This window comes from Pipistrellus hanaki, assembly GCF_964339955.1.
Source record: "Pipistrellus hanaki genome assembly, chromosome: 16".
In the NCBI taxonomy this organism is placed as follows: domain Eukaryota; kingdom Metazoa; phylum Chordata; class Mammalia; order Chiroptera; family Vespertilionidae; genus Pipistrellus; species Pipistrellus hanaki.
Genome location: NC_140518.1, coordinates 12,372,175 through 12,389,558, shown reverse-complemented (window position 1 = coordinate 12,389,558; position 17,384 = coordinate 12,372,175). Strand labels below are relative to the sequence as shown.

At 51.5% G+C, this 17,384-nt stretch overlaps 1 protein-coding gene across 1 annotated transcript in view; it reads right to left on the bottom strand.

Moving 5' to 3' along the window:
* Positions 1 to 16,179, bottom strand: part of PLEKHM1 (pleckstrin homology and RUN domain containing M1) — a 45,013-nt gene extending 28,834 nt beyond the window's left edge. Inside the window, exons 1-5 of the mRNA XM_084863411.1 lie at positions 16,044 to 16,179; positions 12,409 to 12,763; positions 8,098 to 8,186; positions 2,700 to 2,947; positions 1,302 to 1,928 (exon numbers count right to left, since the gene is read on the bottom strand). Of these exons, the coding sequence (XP_084719537.1) occupies positions 1,302 to 1,928; positions 2,700 to 2,947; positions 8,098 to 8,145 (923 nt within the window). The 5' untranslated portion in view covers positions 8,146 to 8,186; positions 12,409 to 12,763; positions 16,044 to 16,179. The remainder of the gene's footprint in view (positions 1 to 1,301; positions 1,929 to 2,699; positions 2,948 to 8,097; positions 8,187 to 12,408; positions 12,764 to 16,043) is intronic.
* Between the last annotated feature and the right edge of the window lie 1,205 nt (positions 16,180 to 17,384).

Genomic DNA, 17,384 nt, shown 5'->3' with positions numbered 1-17,384 from the left:
TCTCCCTTCCTCTCTCTAAAATCAATAAAAACAGCATGGCTGGTGTGGCTCAGTGGTTGAGTGTTTACTTATGAACCAGGCGGTCATGGTTCAATTCCAGGTCAGGATACATGATGGGGTTGTGAGCTCGACCCCCGGTAGGGGCATGCAGCAGGCAGTCAATCAATGATTCACTCTCATCATTGATATTTCTATCAGTCTCTCCCTCTCCCTACCTCTCTGAAATCAAGAAAAATACTTAAATAAAATCAATAAAAATGCATTAAAAAAAAAAAAAAGAAGAAGAAGGCGGCTCTGCCCAGGTTCCCTTCTCTAGTCAATGTTGTCGCTCCGCATATTCCTTTCCCACCCCTGGGCTTGGCCCATTTATCTACCACCTCCTCCAGGCAGCACTCAGGTTTGCATCCTCTGGGAGGTCACAGAAGACCATCCTTTTGCATCATGCTGTACCGTATCTTTTAGAAGTTGTAAATATAGCCTTGAACTATTAGTTCCCTTCTCTCCAGATGGTGTAAAATAGTTGTCTTCTCTGAGCACCAGAGATGAAATAACTTGTCAAAGGTTGCCCGGGAGCAGCACAATTCACCATCGCTAAGATTTGGAAACAGCCCAAGTGCCCATCAGCAGATGAGTGGATTAGAAAACTGTGGTACGTCTACACAATGGAATACTATGCTGCAGTGAAAAAGAAGGAATACCTACCACTTGCAACAGCATGGAGGGACCTGGAGAGCATTATGCTAAGTGAAATAAGCCAGTCAGAGAAAGATAAATACCACATGATCTCACTCATTTTTGGAATATAATGAACAACACAAACTGATGAACAAAAAACATATCCAGAGACAGAGAAGCATCAATCAGACCGTCAAACCTAGAGGGAAGGTAGGGGAGGGTGGGGGTAAAGGGAAGAGATCAACCAAAGGACTTGTATGCATACATATAAGCCTAACCAATGGACACAGACACCAGGGGGTGAGGGTATGAGTGGAGGGGCAGGGGGCAATAGGGAGGTAAGGGCACATATGTAATACCTTAATCGGTAAAGTGTGTGTGTGGGGGGGAGGTCTCCCAGGAGCGCTGTCTAAATCCGTTTCCTCACTGCCCCCATTTTGCCTCCAGTTACAGCTCCCAGCAACCTCAGACCCTGAGGAAGACATGTTCCCCTTGCCTTGCCTTATGCCCTAACAGAGTTCAGTGTGCGGTGACAGGCAATCACATGCTACAGGGAGGGAGGGAAGAAGGAAGGGAAAGAGGAAGAGAAGGAAGGAAGCAGAAGGGCGGGAAGCAGTGGGACTCACTCGTGCAGAGACGGGTCTGAGTCATCGGCATTCGCTGCGCCCAGGTCCGAGTCATAGGACATGGGCTCCTCGGAGTGGTCGGGACTCTTGGAGCCGTTCTCGGGGAGCAGGAGGCTGTCGGAGTTGAGGCTGCAGGACAGCTGGGACGAACTGGCCGTGTCCAGGCTGAGGGAGGAGGCGGTGAGCTGCCTGTGCCGCTGGATCTTATGGCCCGAGTGCTGGACTTCGATGTCCTCTGAGCCCGAGGAGTGGGAGATGGAGTCCAGGGACTCCTTCCGCTGCAGTTCCGTCCCCGAGGTGGTGACGGGGTCGAGCTCGGAGAACGGGCAAAGCCCAGCGAGGGCCAGCGGGGTGAGCGTCCACTCGTTGAGGATGGAGGACTTGTAGGAGAGCTCGAAGGTCAGGGCCGTCAGCCCCTGCAGGAAGCTGAGCAGGAACTCGCTCTCCTCGGGGTCCCGGAGCAGCGCGCAGGGCTGGTAGTACTGGCTCAGGCGGGCCGGCTCCTGCAGCAGCAGCTTCAGGTAGCACTCCATGAGGCCGTCATTGAGGGCCAGCCGCAGCCAGGCCCGGCAGCGGCCCACGTCCGTGCTGACGAAGACCAGGTGCTCCAGGTCCGAGACGGTGTGCCTGGGGAGGGGAGAGCAGGGCTCTGTCAAGAAGTGACTCTGGATCACGGAGACATCACTGTATAGACCGGTTGGCAAGAGCCAGTACTCGTGCCACGGGGGAAAGACGTGGTCGCTTCCTCCGTCCAGGTAACTGGTGTCCAGGAGCACCTGTTGTCAGTAGAACTGGGCGACCATTTTCGGGTTGGGGTGAAAATAATGCCATAGAATGGGCAGTTTCTGAGCTGGGCCTTGTGCGATTTCAAGAGGGAAAGCTAGGAGGACCTCGTAGGCACATGAGACTAACAGCAGGCAAGGCATGAAGGGTAGGAAAGCCACAGACCGGTGACAGGAGGGGGGAGCACTGGCACCATAGTGTGGGGAGGAGGGGGTGATTTGGTGGCAGAGCCGGGAAATGCAGGTTTTTGAGAATCCAACTGGAGAGGCAGCGTGGGGCAACGGTCCCCTCACTTGGCTGTGCCCCGAATCACCTGGGAACTTGGTCCGGATACAGATTCTGGGGCCCCGCTGAGCGAACCGGACTCCAGGCTAGCATTTGGGAGCCCGTAGGCTACAGGTTTTTGAGAGGAAGGTGACCTGACCTCAGCTATGCAGACTTTAGGGTGGGTTGCCCTGGATAAGATCAGACCCAGATGTACCAAACTCCGTTCCTGAACGCCTCAATCTGATTAAATGCCACCCAAGCTCTAGACACATGAGCACCTGCTGCTCTCCCACAAAGATGAAGAGCCCCGTGCCCCGCCCTCCAAAGCTCCCTCCCGGCTGCTCTCACTTGTGGGTGACGGTCTTCAGGAGGGGCCAGAAGACAGGCTGAGGCAGAGGCTTCTGGTTGGCACTCTTCTTCCTTTTCCCGCCGGCCTCCGCGCGGATGTGCTTGGCGTGCAGGCCGTGGATAAACACGGCCTCCAGGGCGCTGCACATGGTGTTGGCGTCTCCGTCCTCGCTGGTGACCACTGTGTCCGAGGAGGCATACTGCTTCTGCAACGCCTTCATGGATCCCACTAGCTTCTTCTTGATGACCTAGGCGGGGTCAGAGGTAACACAGGCCTTCAGAATACCCCATGGTGACCCGTGGAACAAAATACATGCACAACCATACACGCACACACCTGTATGTATGTATCTGTATGTGCTTCCTGCAAAACTAGCACATGCTAATTATAGAAAATAAAGATAAAGCATACAGAAGAACAGGAAAATCACACACACCATCCAGAGATACTATTATTTTTTGCAAAGATATTTGTATATCTATTTTTTTTTGCAGGATAGTTTGATTTTTAGAGTCAGAGGAAGAGAGAGAGAAACATCGATGTGAGAGTGCAACATCCATCAGCTGCCTCCAGCATGCCCCCTACCAGGGATCAAGCCCAAAACCCAGGCACGTTCCCTTGGCCAGTAATTGAACCAGCAACCTCCTAATGCATGGATGACCCCGAACCAACTGAGCCACCCTGGCCAGGGCTCTTTTTTGTTTTGTAAACCACGTGTCAATAAACGGATAGCCAAGTAAACCTTATGTTTAAGTACTGGCTCCATCATTAGTAGTGGCGATGGGACTTGGATAAATCCATCTAGGACAGAGGTGAGGTGTTCCACCTTAGTTACGTGACCAAGATTCCAGACAGAATCAAGAAGCTAAGAGGCAATAGTGCTGCTTTAAAACAATAAAAAGACCAGCAAGCAGGAGTATGGTCTACATTGAGAAAAATCAGGTTTAATCTCAGCTGGAGAACCTCAGACATCGCACCTAACCTCTCTGAGCCTCGCTTTCCGCACCTGTTAAATGGGAAGAATACTTCCTGATCTGCAGCATGGAGGGTTCCTCTTTTCACTCAACCCCGAGTCCTTAATAAATGTTTGTTAAATGAACAAATGACAAAATATACAAGTCTTCTGGAAATACAGAGTAAAGAGAGTTCTGTCAAAACTACCCACGTAGCCTGGCCAGCATGGCTCAGTGGTTGAGCCTTTACCTATGAACTAGGGGGTCACGGTTCGATTCCCGGTCAGGGCACATGCCTGGGTTGCGGCAGTTCAATCCCCAGTGGGGGGCATGCAGGAGGCAGCGGATCAATGATTTCCTCCCATCATTGATGTTTCTATCTCTCTCCATCTCCCTTCCTCTCTAAAATCAATAAATAGATGTGTATATATATTTAAAAATTACCCAATTATTTGGAAAAGGACTGAAAGGGATTGCAAAAAAACAACAACTGGTTTAAACCCTAACTGGTTTGGCTCAGTGGATAGAAGGCCTGTGGACTGAAGGGTCCCAGGTTCAATTCCAGTCAAGGGCATGTATCTTGGTTGCAGGCACATCCCCAGTAGGGGGTGTGCAGGAGGCAGCTGATTGATGTTTCTCTCTCATTAATGTTTCTAACTCTCTCTCCTTCTCCCTTTCTCTTTGTAAAAAATCAATAGAATATATTTTTTAAAAATACTTTTAAAAAACTGGTTTGAATCGTTAGGTGATAGGATTCTGGATAAATATTATATTGTTAGTTAAATGATCCGTTTTTATAACAACTTTCATGAGACATAATTTACATAGCATAAAATACTCTCATTTAAAGTATACAGTTCAATGGTTTTTAGTATTCACAGAATTGTGCAACCTTAGCCACTATCTAATTTTAGAACCTTTTCATTTCCCTAAAAGGAAATACTGTACCCACTGTCAGTCACTCCCTATTCCCTTCCCCCAAACCCTGGCAACCACGAATCTACTTTCTGTCTCTATGGATTTGCCTGTTCTGGACATCCTATCTAATAAAATAGCAATATGCAAATTAACCATCACCCCGCTCCACGAGCCATGCCTACCAACCAATCGGAGTATGCAAATTAACCTCAACCAAGATGGCTGCAGCCACAGAGGTTTGAGTTTCTCTGGCAACAGAAGAAGCCAAGCTTTCCACCTGCCCTAGCAGGCCTAAGCCTCCACTCCAGGCTACAAAGTTTAAATTGTAGAAAGTAAATATATCCCTGATATCAGGGCCTCCGCTTGGGTCGCTGGGAGGTGTGGCCAGCCTGCAAACCACCACAGGCCCCTCACTCAGGCTGCCCCACGCCCCAAGGGAACCCCCACTCTGATCTGGTACACCCTTCAGTGCAAACCAGGTGGTCCCCACCGGTGCACCAGGCCTCCATCCTATCTAATAAAAGAGTAATATGCAGATTGACCATCACTCTAACACACAAGATGGCTTCCCCCATGTGGTCATAGATCCTGCCCCCATGTAGACACAAGATGGCCACCACAAGATGGCCAGCAGGGGAGGGCAGTTGGGAGGGACCAGGCCTGCAAGGGAGGGCAGTTGTGGGTGATCAGGCAAGTAGGGGAGGGCAGTTGGGAGGCACCAGGCCTGCAAGGGAGGGCAGTTGAAGGCTATCAACCCTGCAGGTGAGGGCAGTTAGGGGTGACCAGGCCAGCAGAGGAAGAAAATTGGGGGCAAACGGGCTGGCAGGGGAGCAGTTAGACATTAATCAGGCTGGCATGAGAGTGGTTAGGGGGTGATCAGGGTGGCAGGTAGAAGGGGTTAGGGGCAATCAGGAAGGCAGGCAGGTGAGCAGTTGGGAGCCAGCAGTCCTGGATTGGGAAAGGATGTCTGACTGCCCGTTTAGGCCTGATCCCGGATCAGGCCTAACTGGGTAGTCGGGACATCCCTCGAGGAGTCCCAGATTGGAGAGGGTGCAGGCTGGGCTGAGGGACACCTCCCCTCCCCCATGCACGAATTTTGTGCACTGGGCCTCTATTTTCACATAAATGGAATCATACACTAGGCAGACTTATGTGTGTCTGGCTTCTTTCACTTTAGCATGTTTTTTTTTTTTTTTCATTTTAGCTTCTTTTCCTCTATGTGGTAGCACTCTTTATGATTCAGTACTTCATTCATTTGTATGCCAAATAATATTCCATTGCATGGATATACCGAATCTTATTTATCCATTCATAGATTAATAGACATTGGGTTGTTCCCACCTTTTGGCTACAACGCTGCTATTGTGGACGAAAGGGGCCACATGCTGACCTGACAGGCTCAGGAAGGCCTACAGGGCAGTCTGGCAAACTCTGAGACCTAAAGTCACCACAAAGGATGGTCTGAAATGAAACTTTAACTGAAAGTAGTTATGGTGGGTAGTCCCGTCCTAGGCCAATACCTTCCCTGACAAAGTCAATCTTTATTTTAACTGAGCTTATTGTCTTTTTGCATCTATGATAACATAGCATTGTAATGTCTGGGTGGCTTGTAACTTCCCCTTTTCTGGATCCCTCAGGGCACAACAAATGGCACCAGGGCAGAAACCATAAATTCCCTTTATTATTATTGAGTTAATTGTTGACTGTTAACTATCCTGTACCCAACTAAGTAATGTGTCTATCATTTTACTTTTTATCCAATCCCAAAGGTCTCCCCCCTCCCCACCCCCTCCCCACACACACACTTTTGCTTTCTTTCTGCCACCTCTCTAATCTACCACCAATGGATTTCATGTAACCCACCTACATCTCCTCCTTTGATTGCAATGTATAAAAATAAATGAAAAACCGTCTCTCTGGAGCATTATCCCAGTTCGTTGAGATTCTACTTCCCAGCAATTGCCAACAGTTAGGCTCAAATAAACTCACAAAAATTATTTACCAGGCTTGAATGTTTTTACATTAACACTGTGAACATTCACCCACAATATTAGGGGCAAAATAGAATATTGGGGACTAGCTCTAGTTATAAGAAATATTAATCATACTCTATTAACTGTGATTGCCTTGATCAGATTAAAGAAAGAACATTCTACTCTGGCTGGGAGTTGTACACCCCTGGGAGGCAACTTTGGAATCCCTTCCATTCTCATTTAAGAACTGTTTATTATCGTGGAAATATTAACAACCGCATTGCCCAAACAATGGAGTCCTGCCCCAGCCCCATTGCCTACTTCCCCTTGCCTGTAATTCCTACTTCCCCATGTAATCTTTGTCCTCCCCATATAAGCAGCTGGCTTATGGAGGGGGAGGGCTGGAGAGCAGATTTTTGTGGGTGACCTGCTGCTCTCCCATATTACCTGCATTACTGGAATAAATGCTCATACATGATTCAACCCTGTCTCTACTTAATTGGCTCAAGTAGTGACAGGCAGCACTGGTTGTCCAGTTTCAACAAGTTTTTGTGTAGACACATGTCATATGTTTTCAATTCTTATGGGTGTGTATCTAGAAGTGGAATTGCTGGGTCACATGAAGCACTATGTTTAACTTCTTGAGGAACTAGCAAACTGTATCCCACAAAGGCTGCACCATTTTACATCCCCACTGGCAACGTACGAGGGTTCCAATTTCTCCATGACCCCACCAACACTTATTGTCTGACATTTTGGTTGTAGCCATCGTAGGAAATTGAAGCACTATCTCGTTATGGCTTCAATTTGCATTTATCTAATCTATAATAATAAAAGCATAATATGCTAATTAGACCAGACAGCCGAACGACCTTGCAGATGTCCTTCCAGACGTCCTTCTGGAGGGCCGAGCCCCTTGCACGAATTTCATGCATCAGGCCTCTAGTCCTTTATAATAAAAACCTAATATGCAAGTCAACCGAATGGTGGAACAACCGGTCACTATGACGTGCACTGACCACCAGGGGGCAGATGCTCATTGCAGGAGCTGCCCCCTGGTGGTCAGTGTGCTCCCACAGGGGGAGCACAGCTCAGCCAAAACCCAGGCTCACAGCTGGCGGGCGCAGTGGGAGCCTCTCCTGCCTCTGCTGCAGGCGGGCAGTAAGGAGCTAGGGGCGAGAGGGTGCAGACGGCCTGGTGGCCTCCCCACTCCCCCTGCACTAATTTTGTGCACTGGGCCTCTAATGTCTGATCATAATGAGCATCTTTTCATGTACTTACTGGCCACTTATACATCTTCTTTGGAGAAATCCTTCATTTTCAGATAACTTTTATTAAATCCCAACTGTTTTTTGGTAAATTCTCATTTTATCACCAATAAGATGGTCTCGAAAGGGCAGAACTTCCTCAGAGCTTGCTTCTGCTATAACTTTTTTCTCAGCCCGAGGCCTCTCTTTCCAGACAGTGTCCACACATTTCAAAGTCAGGAAAGCCAATGAAATGGCTGTTCTGGGCACCTCCTTCCCCGCTCTTGATCCTCCCTTGTCACCTACCGAGATGGCATCCCGGGGGTCCACTCCATTCTCCACCACTGACAGCATTTCCACTCAGGCAGCAGCTCCCAGGGAAAACCACATGACACCTGCGGAGACAGATGGCGGCCAGGTGAGCAAGCTCCCACTCGCCACCCAGCCAATCCCTAGGCCCCCAAGCAGCCAGCAGGCGGTCAGCCCATTTTACTGCAACCGAAAGAAAGGCCTCTGAAAACAAAAGTGGAAAGCTGAAAGTGGGTTTTAAGGGAGGAAACAAGGAAGGATGAAGTCCGAGGGCCTGGATCTTGGGAGGGAAGGAGCCCTGTGTGCCAGGGACAGGCCTGCCCCAAGTAGTGGTGGAAAGTACCCTTAACGCCACACCAAACGCAGGGATGAAAGGCTGATGGTTTATACACAGAGCGGAGGGTGCAGGGCACGCTGCAGCTGTCTGTGAAGGAACCCGCAGGGGCCAGGAAGCAGGCCTCACAGGTCACAGTCAGGGCCGGGGCCTTGCACTCACCCCCTCTGACGCCTGTCTCAGCCTGGTGTCTGCCGCACAGCAGTGAACAGTGCAAGTGAAACTGTTGTAGGCAGTTAGACAAGAGCAGGGCAAGGACGATGGGCTGGGTACAGAAGGTCACCAGGGTGCAATGGACAATCAACTGTAGGGCAGGTGCTCCCCTAGCATATCGCTGGTCCTGAGGCTCGGACCCCTGACCTTTCCTCCCTAGAGATAACATCTAGGCCTCAGGTGTATTTCAGCTCCAGGCCTAGATAAACAACACAACCAGCGAGAGGGTGCAGGCTAGGTTCAGGGATCCCACCAGTGCATGAATCTGTGCACCGGGCCTCTAGTGTATAAAAGAAGGTGCAAAACTGCCAATCTCTGGAGCACTTCCTCAATCCCTTGAGATTTTGCTTCCTGGCAATTGTGGACAGTTTGGTTCAAACAAACTCACAAAAATGCTCTGTAGAATTGCATGTTCCTTATGTTGACAACTCTAATCTCAATTTGCCATTAACCAGCTACAGGCACACGGGGGCACTGTATCAGCCTCTCAGATGGAGAATGTGACTGTGGAAAGTGCCTAGGACAGGGCCTAATATGGATCATGGGCAAATGGTATCTATAACCCCAGTGGATGTGGCCACAGAGAATGCCACGGTGTAAGTGAATATGCACAGGTGGGTGGAGCCAGGCAGCTGGCTTCCTCCCAGGAGTAGTGACTGAGGGTGAAGTGGAGGTGGGGGTAGGGGCTGTGGTCTTAGTCAGAGGGGGCTGCTGGGTGACCCCACCCCAGCCACTTGGAAAGGCCAGGCCAGGCAGGCACATTCACATCTAAACAAATCTCTAGTGAGCACACAGCCGAGCTTGAGCGAACACCAAAAATAAAAGGTGATTGCTGTCTCCGCTCCCCGAAACTTTGGCTTAAAGCAGTTAATAAAACCAAGGCCTGCTAAATGAGTTTTAGACCCTTTACATATATTGCCTCATTCTATTTCTCATAACCACTCTGGGGAGGCTTTTATTACCACCATCAGACTGATAAGGAACACAGGCTGCCCCAGGTCAAGGAAATTCCCAAGATCCCAGAGCTGAGATGGCAGACTACCTCACCCAGGGCAATGCCAACGCCAGCTCAAGGAAACATCCCAACTCCAGAATCAGTGCAGTCACCTCCCTTCCGGAGAGGCCGTGGGAGCCAGGGCTGAGGGTGGCGGTGAGGGGGCAGAGGGAAAAGGGAGCAATAAGGGGATTGGGGAAAGGAAGGCCCTCAGCTGGAGGCCCTGGTGGAAAAGGCTCAGCCTCAATCCCTGGACTTGGCAGAGGGCAAACAGGACCCAGAGCCAACCTGGCTAAGGAAGGGCATGCAGAGGGAGGGAGGTGTGCAGGAGGAAGGCCTGGCAGAGCCGGCTCTAGTCAGGGTGCGACAGACCACCAGGAAGAACACTGGGCCGGGCTGCAGCCCAATCTGCCTGTCTCACCCACCCTTCAACTCTGTTCCTGCTCACACCTCCCCAGCACCCTCAGGGCCCTCCCAGGAGGCCAGCTCCACACTCTGCCCAGCAGGGAAAAGGGCAGGTACCTCTGCAAACATGCCGGATCCCGGAGGCTGGGCTCCTTCCGGTGCAGCCCCGCGGGCCAAGGCCAGGCTCTCTGGCTCCAAGGCCCTGGGCTCATCTAACCCCTTTCAGCAATCCCCGTGGCCAAGGCCTTCCCTCAGGCTGCCTTCTGCCCCGAGCCTGGAGATCCAAAACTAACCTTCGCTCAGCCAGCCACAGGCCAGGCCCTGCCGGTCTCCGACCGCAGCAATCTGAATCACAGCCCCGGCCCATGAAGACCTCATTAACTAATGAACTGAAAATAAGAGAGCACTCATCAGAGGGAGGGAGGCTTACCAATGTGGATGCTCTGGCCAAGCAGAGGCCTCCTAAAAACGGCATGGCTCAGTTGGTTAGAGCAGCATCCCAATACGCCAAGGTTATGGGTTTGATCCCTGGTCAGGTCACATACAAGAATTAACCAATGAATGAATGAATAAGTGGAACAACAAACCAATATTTCTCTCTCTCTCTCTCTCTCTCTCCCCCTTCCTCCTTCTTTCTCTCTCTCATTAATAATTAAAAACAAAAACAGCCCTGACTGGTTTGGCTCAGTGGATACAGCATTAGCTTGCAGACTGAAGGGTCCTGGGTTTGATTCCGGTCAAGGGCACATACCTGGGCTGGGGGTTCGATCCCCGTAGGGCGTGTGCATGAGACAGCCCATTAATGATTCTCACATTGTTGATTAAATATCCCTATTCCTTCCTCTCTGAAACCAATAAAAAATATTTTTTAAAAAAAACCACACAAAAACAAAGTAGACGAACACTAAGAAGTCAGAACTGGGTCAAATAAGAGGCAAGTAACTATTGCCTAAAACAAAGTGTCAGAAAAGCCACAAAATGCCATCAGCACAGAAGAATCCAGGAGAAAGACCACTGCACAAGGCACAGCACAGAGCAGGGACTGTGGGGTCCGGGCCACAGTTTAGGGCACACCTTCCATTGGAAGGCAAAGAACCCCGCCCACGGTGCATTCCATCATGCTTCACACAGGCAGGAAACCCGGCTCAGGGGCAGGGATCAGACAACCTATGACCGTGAACTTGCTGGTGGAGCCAGAACAGCACTCGGGGTCTCCCGCCTGCTGAGTCAGGACTGCATCCTGCTCCCGGCGGCCAGCCCCGGGCTCTGGGACTTGTTTCCCTCCCTGTCCTCAGCACACTCTTCACTCACACTAAGAACCCACCAAAGGGAGGTGTGGCTCCCAGGAGACCTAGGCTGAAGGGGGTTTGGAGGGACCCTGAGCAGCACGACCAAAGGGTTCTTCAAACAGCACTGGCAGCGTTTTGCAGAAAAAAAAGGTGACTTTCTGCCGAAACCGGTTTTGCTCAGTGGATAGAGCGTCGGCCTGAGGACTGAAGGGCCCCAGGTTCAATTCCGGTCAAGGGCATGTACCTTGGTTGCGGGCACATCCCCAGTAGGTGTGCAGGAGGCAGCTGATCAATGTTTCTCTCTCATTGATGTTTTTGACTCTCTACCCCTCTCTCTTCCTCTTTGTAAAAAGAAGGAAGGAAGGAAGGAAGGAAGGAAGGAAGGAAGGAAGGAAGGAAGGGAGGAAAGGAAGGAAGGAAGAAAGGGAGGAAAGGAAGGAAGGAAGGAAGGAAGGAAGGAAGGAAGGAAGGAAGGAAGGAAGGAAGAAAGAAAGAAAGAAAGAAAGAAAGAAAGAAAGAAAGAAAGAAAGAAAGAAAGAAAGAAAAAAGAAAGAAAGAAAAGGTGTCTTTCTGACTTCAGGAAACTCCAAACCTACCTCTCCCTAAGTACTAATTCCCGCCATAGCTCTTCCAACTCCTCTGACCTCATTCACCTCCACAACGGTCCCGGGAGAGGAGGGGTTACAAAGAGGACTCAGGCTCAGCACCCACAGGCCACAGGTAGGGAACAGCACTTGCTGGGTTCATCATTCCAAATCCTGTGCCTGTCACCAGACCAAACCGCCTCAGGTCTTCGGTCCAAAGAGTTTCAGGCAGACTCATTACTTACACAGCCTTAAGAAGCACTCAGAAACTCCATGTATCAAGGAAGGCTTTAAAAACAATCTTGCTGGCATGGAGGCAGCCCAATTTCAGAGCTGTCCTTTCTGAAATGTTCTAACAGGCAGTTAGGAAAGAATGGTTCTGGGTGTTTCTCTTCATTATGCCGCCTGGGCCTCTAAGTATGTGCAATTTCACTTCCTCCAGAAACCAAGGAAGAAAGAAGAGAGAAAAATGGCCCACACGAGACTTACATTAACAGGAGAAATGGGCGGCCGGCTTCACCGCTTTAAAACACTCCATCTGAGTAAACAGCAGCCTCCGCTCTGCAGAGACTCCCCGGCCATTCCCAGCAGCCTCCGCTCTGGCCGGAATCCAAGCCCGTACCTGGCTGCTCACCACAGCCCGGCGTTTCAGTCACCCAGCTCCCACAGCTCCGACGGATGAGTCATGGTTTTCAGTCGGAAAAGAATGGCAGAGTAATCGTCTGATTCAGAAAGGCAGCTGACCCCTCAGCCTGGTGAGCGATGAATGAGTAAATAGTCTCCTTCCACCTGAAGGAAATTGGATTTCTGGTCCAGCTGGAGGGCGAGAAGCTTCTAGCTTGTGCTATGGGTGAGGCCAGAAATGTGAAGTCAGTTAACACTGGCTACCTTTTTTCCTCCCTCTTTCTTCCCATCCATTAACAAAGCCCCCTCTTCTCCCATCCCCCCATATTCTTGTCCAGTATCCCTTAGGATTCTAGCAAGGGCCAAACTCTGAACGAATACAAACAGGTACTTTGCCGAAACCAGTTTGGCTCAGTGGATAGAGCGTCAGCCTGCGGACTGAAGGGTCCCGGGTTTGATTCCGGTCAAGGGCGTGTACCTTGGTTGCAGGCACATCCCCAGTAGGGGCTGTGCAGGGGGCAGCTGATCGATGATTCTCTCTCATTGATGTTTATAACTCTCTATCCCTCTCTCTTCTTCTCAGTAAAAAATCAATAAAATATATTTTTAAAAAACCAATCAAACAAACAAACAAACAAACAAAAAACAGGTACTTTGCCCAGTTCCTTCACCATTCCATTTCTAGTGCCTAGAACAGTGCATGGCACACAGTAGGGCTCAGAAAATACTTGCTGAGTCAACTGATGAATAAAATAAAAACAAGGCTCAGGGTGGGTATCTCCCTATCATAGGCTGTGGAGAATTGAAGTATACAACTCTTCAGAGGTGGGAACTCTTCCATTAGACCAAGCTACCAACAGGCTGAAAACCATTCTGATCTATCACACCTTAATGGGGAGAAATAGGAGGTAGAAGGGCATTCAATTTTTAAAGGAACAAGACCTATCACTGGCAAGGTTAGACAATGATTCTGTTTGGGGCCCTTTAACATTGCTGTCAACCGGCCAGTCCTAGGAAATCAGGCCACCAGAATTTGGAGGGAACACGCACTCAAAAGCCCAGACTGTACAGGCTGAGCACGGGGCCTGGGCCTCAGGAATGTCCTTCTGAGACAACTAAGCTGTGTTCATAGGTAACCAAGGGGCCAAAAGTCAATGATGCAACCGCTGCAAAAGAGGAAGTGATTCAACCGCCTCCGTGCCCACCTAGGCCTCGGCCTCCCGGGACCCTCTCACCCACACTCTTTACAACATGTAACATCCCCTCTGGCTCCCAGTGCTCCCAGTGTCCGGTGCTGGGACTGATCTGTTCTCAGATCTAGCCAGGAGGAGCCCTCTGTGAGGGTCCTTTCCAGGTGCTAAGACAACATGGCACATGGACATGGCTCTGCTACCACAGCCAATCCTGCACAGTGGTACTTTATACGTTTCTTCAAGGCCAGAACACCAGCCGAAAGGAAGTGATGGCTTCTGTGGCCCCAGACTGAGTGAGCTGGGTGGGTGGCCATTCCTCACCTACCAGGCATTTGAAAGATACCTACCATTCCAGGGGCCGACACAAATTCCTATATAATAAAGAGGTGATGTGCAAATGGACCATCACTCCAACACACAAAGATGGCCACTCCCATGTGGACACAAGATGGCCACCACAAGATGGCCAGCAGGGGAGGGCAGTTGGGGGTGATCAGGCTGGCAAGGGAGGGCAGTTGGGGGCGAGCAGGCCTTCAGAGAAGGGTAGTTAGGGGTGACCAGGCCAGCAAGGGAGGGCAGTTAGGGGCAATCAGGCCAGCAGGGGAGCAGTTAAGCATCAATTAGGCTGGCAGGGGAGTGGTTAGGGACAATCAGGCAGGCAGGCAGGCGAGTGGTTGGAAGCCAGCAGTACTGGATTGTGAGAGGGATGTTCCAGATTGGAGAGGGTGTAGGCTGGACTAAGGGACACCTGCCCCTCTCCACCACCCCATGCATGAATTTCGTGCACCAGGCCTCTAGTAATTTAATAATCCCTGGGACAGGTATAGGGGACCAAATATCCAGAAAAAGCCACTGACCAAAGTGGGTGTATTTCTACTCTTCCATACTTATTTACCATCTGAGGCCTTGAACGCACCAGGCCAGCTGTTTAGTCTCTAACTGCCCGGCTTGTTAGACCGAACAAGCAAGTAGATTTGGCTGTCAAGGGGCAGCTGGTGGGTTTGGCTCAGTGGATAGAGCAGTCTTCGGACTGAAAGGTCCCAGGTTTAATTCCGGTCAAGGGCATGTACATTGGTTGCAAGCACATCCCCAGCAGGGAGTGTGCAAGAAGTAGCTGGTCGATGTTTCTCTCTCATGATGTTTCTAGCTCTCTATCCCTCTCCCTTCCTCTCTGTAAAAAAGCAATAAAATATATTTTATTTATTTATTTATTTTTATTTTTTTAAATATATTTTATTGATTTTTCACAGAGAAAAAGAGAGAGGGATAGAGAGTTAGAAACATCGATGAGAGAGAATCATCGACCAGCTGCCTCTTGCACACCCCCTACTGGGGATGTGCCCACAACCAAGGTACATGCCCTTGACCGGAATCAAACCCGGGACCTTTCAGTCCGCAGGCTAACGCTCTATCCACTGAGCCAAACCGGTGCCGGCAATAAAATATATTTTAAAAAAATAAAAATAAGCTAAGATCTCAGATTGAATTGGGGGCGGGGGGGATGTCAAGGGAAGAATGGATAGAGGGTTGGGGTGAAGACAACAGAAGTGAAAAGATATGGAGACCCCAGTTTAAATAAGATCGAGTGAGAGTGAAAGGAACTGAGGCAGCAAGAGTTGGGGGTGGTTTAGCCAAGACTTCGGGAAGGAGGATGTCCTCAGGATGGCTGGAGATGGACAGGAAGTGTGATAGGCTAGGAAGTTAGGGGGTGAGTCTGTGCAGACGAGATACAGACCTGGGACAGGACTGAGGACCAGAGTTACCAGGAAGAAAGGGGTGAGCCAAAGCTGACTTTGGGTCTTACGGGAGAGCGGGCAGCGGTGGGTGTTTGGCGAGAGCAGGTCTTGGGAAGCCGACCTGCCGGAGACTGGGATAAGAAAGCCGATCCAGAAAAAAAGACAAACCAGAATGGTGGGTCTCACGGTTTGCGGGGAGCGTTAGGACTGCCAGAGGGGCTGGGGTGAGGATGACATGTGTCGGAGGGAGCCGGGGGAATGCAGCCGGATCGGGGTTGGAGCTGGGCTACAGCGGGGCCAAGGGTGAGGCTGCATTTGCGCAAGGCCGGTGGAGAGGGGTGGGGTGCGGGCCGACGTCAGGTCCCGGGGGAGAGGACAGAGGGGACCGCCGCAGGGGCCGTGCGGGCCGAGGGCCAGGGCCGGAGGAGGAAGCGGGGGCACGGGGTCCGGGCTGGGAAGGGTGAGGGCTCTGAAGCAGGTGGTCTCAAGGCAGCCGGGGGTTCGGGATCCCGTCGAGGGCCGCTGGCCCGTCGCCCGCCCGCCGCCCCCCACGCCCCGCCGCCTAACTCACCGGGGGAAGCGGGGAGCGGGCCGGGGGGCACTCCCGGCCACCGCGGCCGCAGAAGCTCGGACCCGAACCCGCGGCCTCCAGTTACTGACAACAGCAAGCTGCGCCCGGGGCGCCTGACGCCATCACGTCGGCCCGCCCCCGCCCCGCCCCCGACTCTCGGAGCCAATCGCGGAGCCCGGAGGAGCGAGGGCGTGGCCGGGGCGTGGCCGGAGGGGGCGGGGCGGGGCTGGCGCTCCGGGAGCCCCGGGGATCCCAGCCCCCCGGCGGTCCCAGGAGGCTCGGGATCGGTTACGGGTTCGGAGACCCGAGGCCGGACGTCGGGCCGGACGCGTCCTCCCTGCCAGCTCCCCGCAGGGTCTGGGTCAGACCATAGACTCCGGCATCGGGCTGCCCGCCCTCTCCCGGCCTCGGCTTGGTGCTGCGTAGCGTTGGGGCTGCCGCTTGACCTCCTGCGGCAAAGGCTGCCCACTTGTAACCTGGGATGAATAACCGCTATGCTACCCCGTGTTTGCCTTGCCAGGGCATCCGTGCCTGGAGGCGTTCAGGAAAAACACGGAGGCCACACCTTACTCTCAAAGGAAGCGCCCAAGGCAGGCCCCTGGGCATTCTCCTTTAACCAGCTCATCCGCAGGGAGACACAAAGTCAGTTAAATTTGACTTCCATCGCAGACGTGATATTTCTCTTTCCGGTGAATTCAAAACAAGCATAGCAAGGGGTGTCCTGCGGTGCAGACACTAGCATTGGTGTGAACAGGGGAGCGGAGGAAGGGCTGGAGGCGGGTCCAGGGAGTCCCTGCGGGTGGCCACAGGGCTGGTTGAGGATCAGGCCAGTTCTCGGAAGCAAGCTGCACTGAGCTCCGTGGGGAGTGAGGGGAACGGGGTGGGAGGTGAGAGAAGACTTCCTGTGCTCCATGGCCTTCCCTGGAATGCAGGTGTTCGTGTCCCTGAGAAGGTCCAGGTCCCCCAGCCTGTTTCCACTTATAAAACCAGCTGGTGGGGTGCCCCTCTTCCCCCCTTTGCAATTCTCTCTCCAGGAGTGAAAACACACTGGCTCCCTAGGTTTTAGGCTAGATGAGTGAGAGCTAAGTGCCTACATTATGGTTAATGGTTGAACAGGATTAGAAATAAAAACTTAGCAAAATGTGAACCAAGAGATGAGGGAGTCAGGTTATAATATTCGCGGTAAACAGAAACCCCTACTGTGTGCCAGGTAAGAACATTTGTCGTCATCAGCCACCTGGAAGGCCTTTGTCCTCCCCACGGTGCAGGTAAGAAAGCAGGCTTAGAGCCAACCTGGGGGACCCAAGCTGCACAGCTACTAATTCCCCCCAGCTCTTTCGG